Source organism: Asterias rubens, chromosome 4 (genome assembly GCF_902459465.1).
Source record: "Asterias rubens chromosome 4, eAstRub1.3, whole genome shotgun sequence".
Lineage (NCBI taxonomy): Eukaryota > Metazoa > Echinodermata > Asteroidea > Forcipulatida > Asteriidae > Asterias > Asterias rubens.
Genome location: NC_047065.1, coordinates 10,520,162 through 10,533,417, shown reverse-complemented (window position 1 = coordinate 10,533,417; position 13,256 = coordinate 10,520,162). Strand labels below are relative to the sequence as shown.

At 37.7% G+C, this 13,256-nt stretch overlaps 1 protein-coding gene across 1 annotated transcript in view; it reads right to left on the bottom strand.

The window, feature by feature from the left end:
• The window catches only part of LOC117288852 (C-Maf-inducing protein-like), a 92,496-nt gene that overhangs the window by 68,296 nt on the left and 10,944 nt on the right, over window positions 1-13,256 (bottom strand). Inside the window, exons 2-3 of the mRNA XM_033769704.1 lie at window positions 8,815-8,943; window positions 3,798-3,920 (exon numbers count right to left, since the gene is read on the bottom strand). Coding sequence (XP_033625595.1) covers window positions 3,798-3,920; window positions 8,815-8,943 — 252 coding nt within the window. The remainder of the gene's footprint in view (window positions 1-3,797; window positions 3,921-8,814; window positions 8,944-13,256) is intronic.

The following is a 13,256-nucleotide window of genomic DNA, read 5'->3' as shown; positions in this document are numbered from 1 at the left end:
TGCGAGAAACGGCTCCCTCTGAAGTATTGTAGTTTTTGAGAAAAAGTAAATTTTCACTCAAATTAAAAAGACTTCAGGCCTAATAAGCCTTTTGTTACATGAACATGTTTGTATCTCAAACCACACAATTTGTGCAACAAGGGTGTCTTTCTTTCATTAACTCTTGCAACTTCAATGACCAATTTAACCCAAATTTTTACCGATTTGCTATTTGTCTGCATACAGTTGGGATTCACCAAGTGAGAATACTGTTCTTTGACAATTACCCAAAGTGTCCTATGCCTTTAAACAGATTTGGAATCCTGCACATAAGCGTCATGACACTCGAGAAGTTACTACTTCCTTCACATTGATTATCTTCCTGTTCATTGTTTTAGGTTTGTTTATTTCTTCGGTCAAAGATTTATGTCATCTGGGAGTTCAATTACTTACAAAGAAGTACCAAATAATTCACACAATGACAGCTTACAGTTAAGGCATCTTCTTGATATTTAACAACCTCAAATGTCACTTTTCAAAATAATCTTTTTGACCTAGTCAGATATTTAAAAAGGTTGTATACATGTACATATTAAAGTGTACCAAAATGGCTGACGTCACATACTTGATGGATTTTTTTTTGCACAAGTATAACGTTGTGCAGAACAAAAAAATTACGAATTGCGCGTACCGTGAAATCATTTAGGAGGCAAAATTGCAAGAGGACTGCAATGGGGGTCGCTGGAAATTTGAAACACAGACTACTCTAATTGTTGACCAGCCATCAAAACGGTCATTGTTACAAAATAATCCTTGTTTAAACAAGTTTTCATCATATCTTTTTCGAATGTATTTCGAACTGTTTTAAAATTGGTTAATTGACCTGTTTCTTATTGTTGATGTCGATCCCAAGTTTTTTTTCAATTGTTGGATTTTGATTATCTTTTGCTGTTAAAGTAGTTGTCAGCATCCCCCACTGCAGTACCTGCGCAATCAAAAGATAAATACTCCTGCAAATATGTAAATTTGATCATTTAAATATCTAAGTGGTTGTTGAGGTCAGTCATCAATGCTCAGTTTGATCCTGGAAATCTTCTACCTCGATTTAGTTGAAAGGCATTGACTGTTTATGATATCATGGCAGTTACCTCTATAGTTAACTATAAAGTATAATAAACAAATTAGCTTTCACTATCAGGGTCCTTACAAATGGTCCATATAAAAAAGAAGATAATAATAATAATAACGAAGTCTTATAGAGCACGTACACGTATCTACCAAACAAGGTACTCAAGGCGCTGAGTATACATGTATACAAACTTTCAGAAAAAGACCCAATTAGTTAGCACCTTATAAGGGTTTACAAGGTGCTACCGTGCATACAGCAGCCACAGCCAGGAACACCGGGGCGAACGCCTTCTCTTTTCGATAAGTGCACTGGGTTCTTTTACATGCGTTACGCAACACATGGGACCAACGGCTTTACGTCAGCAATGGTTAAGTGTCTTGCTTAAGGACACAAGTGTCACAGCTTCGGATTCGAACCCACACTCTGCTGATCAGAAACACCAGATTTTGAATTCGGTGATCTTAACCGCTCGGCCACGGCACTTCCAAGATGCCTTAATAGCGTCCTTGCACTACAGTCATTACATATTGATTAATTTATTACTAGCTAATGTGACAGTTCACGTAATGCGATTATTTAAGGATGTTTAAATACATGCGCCAAACTTTTGGAGGGCAAGGTCATTTTCATTTTGCCAAGGGCAAACTTTCACAGGTGGCTTTTATTGTGTCTGTCTTGATAGATTATGGTGACAAAACCCAATGTACAACATGCACATGTATTATGACCCAACCTACAAAGATGAGGAACAGAGTGAGATTATTGTCCTTACATCCGCGCTCCTACCACACTTCTGGGTCTGTCGACAGCGCTCCTTCATCACAGAAAATAAGCCCCAAAAAGCAACCGTTCCGAGGTCTGTAAATTTCATGTAACAAAAGCAGATTTCTTGCCTGTAGTCGTTGTTACTTTGCGTGCGACAATAAAATAAAAGAATTATTGAACGCTAGAGGTCGTTTTGGAATAATGCAATAGCGTGAGATTCAACGCCCTCTATTGGTAAAATCTATGCGAACAAGCAATAAACACATTGAGACAAGACTCGACGTGTCACTAGACGTGTACTAGATCAACAATGGATCAACGACATCTTTTCTTGTAAGAAATGTGAAAACATTTTAGAAAAAAGGAAACATTAAATATAAAAACCTTAAAATAGGGGGAGTGGGACCAGGGTTGTTTTATTTGTGTTTTGTCTGTAAATTTTATTTGTGTACTGTTTTATAGTTCAAACAACATGTTTCACGTCCGACCCGACTATTTTAGTAATCATAATCCGAGTACATATTGTATAATATTGCTAGTCAAACAAATTGAACTCCTGGACAATTTAAGAAGAGTGATTTTAGGAGCTCAAATTGAGCTATTGAGCTCCTGAGTATTCTCAGGAGAGCGATTAAAAGATCTACTTGTATTTCTATAAACGAAGGTCTGCATCACACAGACCTACATCCTCTCCTCATATTAGCATAGGATTAAGGCTTACTTGCATCTATCACCATGACATCATGGAGTAGAAACTACCTCCATGATGACATCAAGTGACACTACCACCCCCGTCACATATCTAAGGTTCACTTGGTGACCCACTTTAGTTTTAGGCTCCCGTAAGTATGCTAAGGAAAAGTGATCTATTACCTTCTTTATATGAAAAATATTTGCTTTTATTATTTCACTCATACTCTTGTGTTTCTTCAATAAAATGTATTTAAGAGAGAAAACAAATTGTATATATTTTGTTAAAGTTAAATCATTCCCATCCTATAGTATATGATGAACACATCAGGGCCCAATTTCATGCCTCAGCTTACCGTCGAATTCTACGCTTACATCACGATTCCCCGCTTACGTGCAAGCGCTGAGTTTCTGCGCTAGCCTTGTAAGCGTAGAATGCCTAGTAACGCGGAGTACGCATGTGCAGAAGGCAAAATTCGCAGCTAACCTGTGAAATACGCTTGCTGTAAGCACAGAATTCCCTGCTTCCGTAAGCACAGAATTCCCTGCTTCCGTAAGCACAGAATTCCCTGCTTCCGTAAGCGCTGGAGCCATGAAATTGGGTCCTGAACACATCACTTTTAAGATTACATATTGACGATAGGATAAATGCATAGAGAAAGGATGAAAGCCATCACCACAGAACAATTAAACTAGTGTACACTGTTCAAGGAGACGCTGTACAAGCTTTCTGAAATTATAAAATGTAGCTGCCCATTTATTATGGTTCCAACAATTATTCACTAATTTGACCTTTGACATTTCTCAATCAGTCTCTACACATTAATCTCCCCTTTGGGTAAAATGGGTCATCACTACACAATAACTGGTGAAGTGAAACCACACTTTCATGATGATAACTATTATTTTTGTGGGTTCAGTTTCCTGTCTCATGAAAAAATGGGCACTTTGAAAAACAACCTGCTGTGTCTCAAGCCAAGCCCAGAATGCTGTTTGGATTGTGGGTCAACTTGGGGCCACTATTGCTCATGCGCTGGTTTGTGGTGGCAAAAGAGCATGTTCGTTGATTTGTACAATATACATGAAGGGTTATAGTAATCAATAAAAGGCAAAATAATTAGTTTCAAACCGAAAGTTCATCGACTATCAGTTTCAAAACTGAAAGGAAAAAAATAACCAGAGCCCGACCCTAAGTTAGGAAAAAAAAGACACAGAGTTGACAGTAGTATGGTACCTTGACTTCTTTCATGAAGACATCGGGTCTTGTAGTATTGCACAGCAGTTTCTTGAACCTGTGGATTGCGCGCTTCCATTGCATGGAATGAAGCCACTGGTCACGAATGTACAAGTTGGCTCCCTGTAAAAGAGTACAGAGAAAATAAATATAAGTTCTAGGCACGTAAAGTTGTTAGAAAAGATTTTTTTTTAAATGACCAGTATTACATAAATGTATCTGTTGTAAACAAGATGTATGGCTCCAATCATGGGTTAACCTTTTTGAGTTTGGTCTCATTTTTCACAAAACTTGGAAACCAAATGATATAAAAACTGATATAATTAGTTTGCATGAATGTTTATCAGAGGTAAAATCTGAAATTTGATGTATATTGTTATCTAATTATTACTAATATCGGTGTCTTTTTAACAAACATGACAAAAACAATATTTATTCACGGAACCCAGGAAAGTACCGAGTATACAGTGCAACATCAGTTTGTTTGTTTGTTTGTTTGTTTAGATGATCTCCCATCAAGGGAACTCGACAAACTCCCACAAGGGGATATAAACACCAAGCTGGCAACAGCCAATCTCTCTCATACAAACATTGGGTTAAGTCTATGATTACATGTATGAATTGCACAAATCAAGAAATTGTGATTCAGTAACTAAACGACAATATTTTTTCTAGTCATTGTGAAATCAGCGGTTAGCTGGGTAATAACAAACCATTTTCTTTGTCCATGATGCAAAACTAACATCTATTTAATGACAAAATAGGCAGCAAGTAATTAATTGACACATGTAAAGTTAAAGGAACAACTTTAGCCTCCTGTGTTTTAATTGAGTGTAAATAGAGACTCCTCATTCCAAATTCTGGCTAAATGTCATTCCTGATTTCATGTACATGTATGTATTCAACACAGCATCCCTTTATCAAGATGCAGCCCTAGAAAGTGTGTCAGTGAATCTACATTCACCCTTAATGGGAATTACATCCGGATATTGATGGTCATGATGTCTTTACAATATGCAAAGCTTTGTAAACCGTGTCCAAAGCAACCTACTTCAGTCCGTGCGCACCGTGCTCGATAATGAAGCGTAGAGTTCGATTTCATTTGCAGCGAGAGCTGGCCTCGGACCCCTTCGAGATTTCGCGTGAAAATGCGAGCGTTCTGACACTGCTCCTTGAAACCGATGGGAAGTACATTTCCGTCGGAGTTAGACCAACATGGTGGGGTAAGTAGCCTTCTCGACAATCTAACAAAGATTTAGAACCCAATTTTTACCGAATTTAACCCCTCTAAGACATTTATATTTTCAACTGAAGTGTACTTAAGCTTTCACACTTTTCGAAGAGTAGCCTCACATTTTTGGTGAACTTGACTGTTTCGAGCATAATGGAGACAAATGAGGTCGATATTATGGTAGACGAAGGGTTTCCGGTCCTATTGATGGTACATTCACTTCTGCACGTTCAACCGTTGTCGTGTTTTCGGCCTCGTAATTTCAAGAAAAATCAAAAATTTCTCCGTTGTTGCGGCACTCATTGTTGCGTGACGTCACAATAAACACGATTTTCTGGGGCTGCTGTTTAGTTGTTTTGTCTTTCGTCGTCGTCGTCGTGGCATGTATTTATAAAACATTTTTTTAAATATCAGAAAGTAGTAGGGACCTGGTTTAAACATTGTTATAATTATAGTTATACCATGGAGGTAGAAATAGACCCTCCATGCTCATACTACACAGTGACAGTACTAGGCTATTTTGGACATGATATTTACAATACACAAGTTTTTGTCTTCAACTTGCACTTTGTTTTATTGCATTAATATATTTGTTTCTTTAGTCATGTTAGTTGTTGTCTTATTATTTTAACGTGCTACAGAGTACAGCGCCCCCAGTTTAGGTCCGTGTACAATGAGAATTAGCCTGGTTATTTCTGTCAAACATTTTTTTTTTAATAACTATATGATGGGATCTAAACAATGTAAAATTAAAATATTATGTTACTTTTTTTCCCTCCGAACCTCAGGCCTACCCTTGATGACCTACCGTTGTTTCTAGCTTTTGGATAATTCCATCACAAAGTACTTGTCGGAGAACGTGAAGTTGAACATTGACTGGTTTTTTCCTGATGTTGTAACCCCGCCAGATTTCTACGGGGTGTTGTTATTATGCCTGTTCGGGAATGCCATGCTCAGAGATGTAGTTGGTACCGCTAGGCATGGATGGGTCAAAAAACAGTCTTCCGAGATGAAAGGTGTCAGGACACTTCGTACCCTGGACGTTTCGTACCTTCTTACAAGATACTTAAGTACCTCGTACTAAATGAAAGGTTTTGCTGTTTTTTTCTCAAGCTAACAGACCCCGAATTGAGTTGAAACTTTTGCATGCTTGTGAATTTATCTTTCTGAATATTTTTTTAATTTAAAATTTAAAGCCTCAAGCCTGGTTCATACTTCCTGCGAATGTGAATTCGATACGGATTTTACTTGAATTTTACATCACAACTCTGTTTTCGCTGCGATATTCGCACAATGCAATATCATACAATTCAACCTCTGCAAATTATTTGTGAACTTTTGATATCAACATTCGTATCGCATTCACATTCGCAGGAGGTGTGAACCTGGCTTTACTAGAAAAAAAATACAATCTAGATAGGACCTTTCAGGTAATTTTTTTGTAACAATGTTAGGTACTTTTTGCTCAGATGCCGATGATACGTTGTCATTCATGTCGTTCTTGATATTAACAATAACATTCATTTCAGAGACAGAAAAAAATAGTTCAAATGTGAACTTAACCACCAGTAAGCTTTTCAACAAAAAGATCTTTGCCAATAGTACTTTTTTGTTATTTTTCTCGGAGCTGACCTAGCATTAAACAATTATTTAAATAATTAAGACTCTGTAAAGGAAAATGTGGATAATTGCATGAGAAATTCGTGCAGCTGAAAGAATCAAATAAATAAATTAATCCATGAAATAAGAAAAGAATGTTGCAGTGTTTTTAATAAAAATATGTTGTTAACAATTGACCCATCCTCATAGAATAAAAGCATGAAAATGGGCAAGTAATGGTGGTCCCTTGAAATGCAATAGTGTTTCTTTCATCAAGGTATAAACCAGGGCGAATATCTACTACTATTTTCGGAGGAATGGCATATTAAAAGCTTCAAAAAAATAATTTTCATGGGCTTAGCCATTGTACAGCAGACCTACTTTAAACGAATCCCTTTTAGACAAATGCGCAACCCTTTGAAAAGCCTGGCACCTCAATGTTTACCCAACACCGCATTAATCAGTGTAACGTTTGAAGTAGGGAACTAGACATGACTGCTATGTACGGAAACGCTAGGCAAATGACTAGCGTTTCCTTACACAGCAGCTGATTGGTTACACTGGTTATATAGGACATTGAGCATGGTCCATGTTTTGACCAATCACGTGTGGGCTCTCATTTTACAAGCTAGACATGGCGGACTTCTCGACTCTGAACGGTCACGCTGACGAAGACGGATTCTTTTGGTGAACTTGACTGTTTCGAGTGACCTTGGAAATAACGAATACAGCGAAAGACTACATCAATAGTTTACCTAACAGTCCATCTATAAAATTCTTCTGCACAATTTGGTTAAATATTAAAAAAATTGCGTTTTTGAAGACCCTTATTTCTGCACAAAGAGGGTAACGTTTTTTGTCTCATATTTCTTATTTTTGGATACATAAAATTATGAAATAATTTTTGTAGGTACAATAAAACATTATTGCTCCGTTTTATGAAAGTTTTTGTCTGTTACAGTATTTAATACTCCCGAATTGGATTTTTTTAAATGTGTCCTGACCCGTGCGCACTGACTGACTTCACATCTTCTGCTTGATGTTCATGCATACTACAAACGACTGGATATTTATGGACAGTTCTAAACTCAAAGCTACATGTAATCGACCAAAGGGCACTTTAAAAAAAAAAATCCACAGAAGATAGTTATCATTATTTCCATCTAGATTAGCTGTCGAAGTCGAGAAAATAGGGTCTGCCCCAACACACTGTGGCTTACTTTAATTGCTACAACTGAAATAAGCCAATGTAAATTGCATCCAGTGCTGGGCGAGTAGTGAAATTTGGTATTCGGTCAACTATACAAAATTAACCGGATATTCAAGTATTTTTCCCGCCACTAGAGGGCGCTTTTTTCTCATTTTCTTTGCCGAGAGAGGGCGCTGTCGTTTGTGGTCGTGCGTACGGCGGATTGATATTAGTTTTAGACAGTGTCATTCAGTTCATTCATAAAAATAACCGGATCTAATTTAAAGATGGCAATTTGCTTTTTCTTTTGATATTGTTATTGACTCTATGTAACTTTCATAATCTTTGAACAAAATATGTCGGAAATGTCATTGTTTTAACTCTTTACACAGTGAGCATAGTTAAATACTTGATTATGCTGTTTAATGCTGTTTTATGCTGTCTTAATAAGATTAGACAAAACAGTGCACATCAGAAATTGTAACTCTTTGACATTGTTAAAAAATCTCTAGTTTGTTGTAGTTATAGTTCCATTGGTTTTGCTCTTTTCAGCCCTTTGATCTTGATGTGAAGGCGCTTTACAAATATTTAGTTATAGAAAGGTTTGCGGTAACACCATGTAATGACTATCTCTAATGCGTTGGGGTCATTCTGAAAAGAACCGTTGGTTTCAACTCGACATTTCGATCAGATTGCTATGATCGTCTTCTGAAGAATTCTCCAGAAGACGATAAGAGCATACTGATCGAAATTGCTATGATCGTCTTCTGAAGAATTCTCAAGAAGACGATAAGAGCATACTGATCGAAATGTCGAGTTGAAATCCAGAAGAAGAGGATACTGATCGAAATGTCGAGTTGAAACCAACGGTTCTTTTCAGAACGACCCCAACTCATTCAGAGCAAGTCATTACATGGTGTTACCGCAAACCTTTGTATATCGTATTTCCACCATGCAAAGTTTCAAATCCTACTTAATTATTTAATTGATGTATGTACCTGCAGCAGTAAGGAGCCAGTATGCAGAACAATCCGCAAGCAAGCACTCTGTCCAGCTTCCCAGCGAGTCAAAGGGTGGATGTCTGTGATGCTGCAGTAGGGGAGAGGGTATTCCATGAAACCTGTGGGCTGGAAATAAACACACACACAAAAACAAGTGATTAATTTACTATTCATAAATACCTCAGACAGTTTCGCTATTCCTATTGGTGGAGAGCGCGTCACGTGGGGGTGTTTAAACCTTTGATTATGACCAGTGTTTATGACCGGTTGTGAGCGAAACAGTTTCTTCATTCCTATTGGTCGAGAGCAATTGGGACAGTTGTGCCACATCACGCGACACGCACAGCAATCTCCTTATAAGGAGTTGTTCACTCGAGGGCCTTACCATTTCATAGCTGGAGGGGTGTTGTGTTGAAAGAAATCATTGAACAATTGTAATTTTTGCATTTATTTTACTTTTTGACCAAAAAGTGTTGATGTTTTTTGACCGAAAAGGTATTTATGAATGGGAATCAATATGTGTTGAATCTGTTTTCAACTAGTGTTTACATGTAAACCCACCAAGGCCTGGTTCTTGACAATTTACCACGACTTCGTCTCGGTAAAATTATCAAGAACCAGGCCTCGTTGGGTTTATAGAAAACCTCTTCACCACACATTATCATTATGCCCTGCACCAATGTACAATTTGGTCCAGTTTTGCATGATGGGCAGTATGGAAGATACTGTAAACTGAACTGCAAGCCAGAGGCAAGTAATTGTATACCATTGTATACAGTCAGACCATACACTGACAGCCGGACAACTCCAGTGGTCTGGTGTTTTTAGTAGAATAATGCCTTGCTGTTCATATATCTTGAACAAAAACAAATTATGTTGGAATGTTGACTTGAGTCTGATAATTATTTTTCAACTAGACAAAAGATAGCTTCTCTGCTTGTACAATCGATAGGAGGTTAGGGAAGTTAGTTGTCTTATTCTGATGAGCATGATGTTGGAGTGGTGGTCAGCTCATCCTAAAACATCGAAAGATGTTTTATTTCATGTACTAATGCAATTCAGGAATAAACTAAAAAAGTTCCTGTGCAATAACTTCCTAAATTGCAATGATACTCAATAACAGCATTATATTTTGCCTTTGAGTTTGACAAAAATTCCTTTTTGGAATATAAAAAAACTCATGTGTTGTTGATATCCACCAGTTAACATAGGCCTACTTAATTTCAAATTTCGCTCTCGAAGAATATCAATTATTAAATGGACCTAATACACCGCTTTAAAGTAAGAGACCTTTTTCCATACAAAAGGACTATGAAAATGAGTGGATATCATTATACTGTACATCATACTGTGGAGTCTTACATGTAGATATCGGTTTAATGTATGACACCCTTGTTGGTTTCACATCAATTGCACAAAGTGTGCCTGAAGTGAAACTGTTAGTAAGTAAATCAAGTCAACATACAGGATCCTTTGACATCAGGAAGCAGATGCACACAACATACATGTAGTAGTGTTTGTGTCATGAGTTTTCAAACAGATGTTGAAGGCCTAGATTTCCAGTTTATTTCCCATCAACTGATCAACAGGAAACACTGGTATCCGTGTACTATTGGCATGTGTATAATAGTTTATCTACATCACTTTATCATGTTCATGGAGAGTGTTGGAAACAAACACATCTGGCTACAGATTTGTACAACAGTTTAGCTAACTGTAATAGGCACCATCTTGGATTGGCAAACCATAAATGGTAGCATGTACACGTAAGCACACAATGAGCACACGTTTACATGCATACAACATATATCTCAAATAACTATTCCACAATCTGTTCAATTATTTTTTTATTTATGTTTTTATTTATATAATTATTTATTGATTTATTTAATAATAATAATAATAATAATAATAATAATAATAATAATAATAATAATAATAATAATAATAATAATAATAATAATAATAATAATAATAATAATAAAAAATAATAATAAAAATAATAATAATAATAATAGATAATAATAATAATATATAATAATATAATAATAATAATAATATAATAATAATATAATAATAATAATAAATAATAATAATAATAATAATAATAATAATAATAATAATATAATAATAATAATAATAATAATAATAATAATAATAAATAATAATAATAATAATAATAATAATAATAGTCTTCGTAGGGTTGGATATTCTACAGCGTTGCTGTATGTAATTCTCCCTGAAACTATAAACTTTCTCACAATTTTGTGATGTTAATAATGAGTGCTATGGAGCATCAATTCAACGGTGAAAGAGTGACAAACTCCCAGAGAGGAAGTCCTTCACCCGATCTGGTTGGTATGCCTGAGCAGGTGCTACCAGATCGTATACAAACTGATCACAACGGGATTCGTGGTGGAACCAGGAGAAAATGGAGTAAGAACGATAACAAAATTGCGATGGACTGTTATATTAAGAGTGAACCTGACAAGAGAGGATACAGAAGGAGAATGATAAGCCTATGGCAAGATAAAGGAATGTTTGAGATTAGTGAGCAGCGTCTTGCAGACCAGATAAGTACTATCAAACGGAACCAGTGGTTAACCAATGTGGAAATTGAGGAGATGAGGAGGATAGTACAAGCTGAAAGTGATGGAACAGATATTGTTAACCACCAAATACCGGAGGAGGCGGCTGCTGCTAGCTCACAGAGTGAAGATGAGGTGAACCAGCCAGGGTTGCGAAATGGTCAGGATGATGATGGCATCGACGATGAGGAGGGCGTAGAGTTCACGGAGGAGGAGGTGCAGATTAAGGCTAGGCTTCAAGAGGTGATGGAAGTGGCGAAGGGGTCAAACGGGTGGAGTATTCCAGCTTTGCGCCGGGTCCCAAGGAAAAGGCTGACAGAAATGTCAGCCGTGGTAAGTAAAGTCCTTGGGTCGGTAAGTACGGATAATTTCTCGGAAACTAACCGTCTTATTTTTGCACCATGGTACACCATGGTGGAAACGTCGGCTGGAGGGTCAAATTAAAGATTTGCGAAGAGATCTCAGTAGAATAGAACAAATGAATAAGGGTTTATTGAATAGTTCAGACTTAAGGAATACAAATATGACAAAGTACAACGTCAAACGTAAGGGTGTGAGTGTTGTAATAGAGGAGATTAAGCAAAGGGTTAAGGCTAAGGCTGCAAAAGTGAAGAGGTATGACGACAGGGTTAGGCAATTTCACCAGAATAGATTATTTAACACCAATCAGCGTCAGTTGTTTAAGGAATTGGATGGGAAGGCTGACAGCACGCAAGCGGGCCCGAGACCAACAGAGGCAAAAACTTTCTGGGGTGGTATTTGGGACAAACCAGTAAAACACAACCGACAAGCGGAATGGCTAACAGATGTGAAAGATGAATTGAGAGGGGTACAACAGCAAGAAGGGTTCCAGATTGACGTGGACAAGGTTAAGAGACAGGTAAAGAAGGTGCCAAATTGGAAAGCCCCGGGTCTGGACCATGTGCATGGGTACTGGTTGAAGAACTTCCGTAGTTTGCATGAGCGAATGGCCCTACAATTGCAAGACTGTCTAGTACAGGGTAAGGTCCCATCTTGGATGATTGAGGCAAAAACAGTGCTGATCATGAAGGATGTCAAGAAAGGTAACATTGCCAGTAATTATAGACCAATCACGTGCTTACCTGTGATGTATAAACTCTTGACCAGTATGATTGCAGAAGACCTATATCGCCATATGGATGACCAGCAGTTGTTTCCGGAGGAGCAGAAAGGCTGTAAGAAGCGGTCCAGAGGTACGAAGGATCAACTTATCATCGATAAGGCTGTACTGAAGGACTGCAGGAGCAGAAAGACTAATTTGGCAATGGCGTGGATTGACTACAAGAAGGCGTATGACATGGTATCGCACACATGGATAATGGAATGTCTGGATATGGTTGGAGTGGCTGATGCAGTAAAACGTCTTTTAGGTGAGAGCATGAAGACGTGGCGAACAAATCTGACAGCCAACGATGATAATCTGGGCAAGGTATGCATAAGAAGAGGTATTTTCCAAGGTGACTCTCTGTCTTCGCTGCTGTTTGTTCTTGCACTGATGCCCCTGTCGATGATTCTAAGGAAGGTGAGTGCAGGTTATGTAATGAAGAAGAACGGATGTAAGATCAACCATCTGCTTTTTATGGACGATTTGAAGTTGTTTGCGAAGAATGAGGCCGAGATCGACTCTTTGGTGCAGACCGTCAGGATTTTCAGTGATGACATTGGGATGCAGTTCGGTCTGGAGAAATGTGCTTCAATGACCATGAAGAGGGGGAAGAGGGTACATTCCGATGGCATTGCTCTGCCAGATGGTGCACAGTTGAGGGCTTTGGGTGAGGAGGAGAGTTATCGGTATCTTGGTGTACTTGAATCGGACCATGTCTCTAAGGA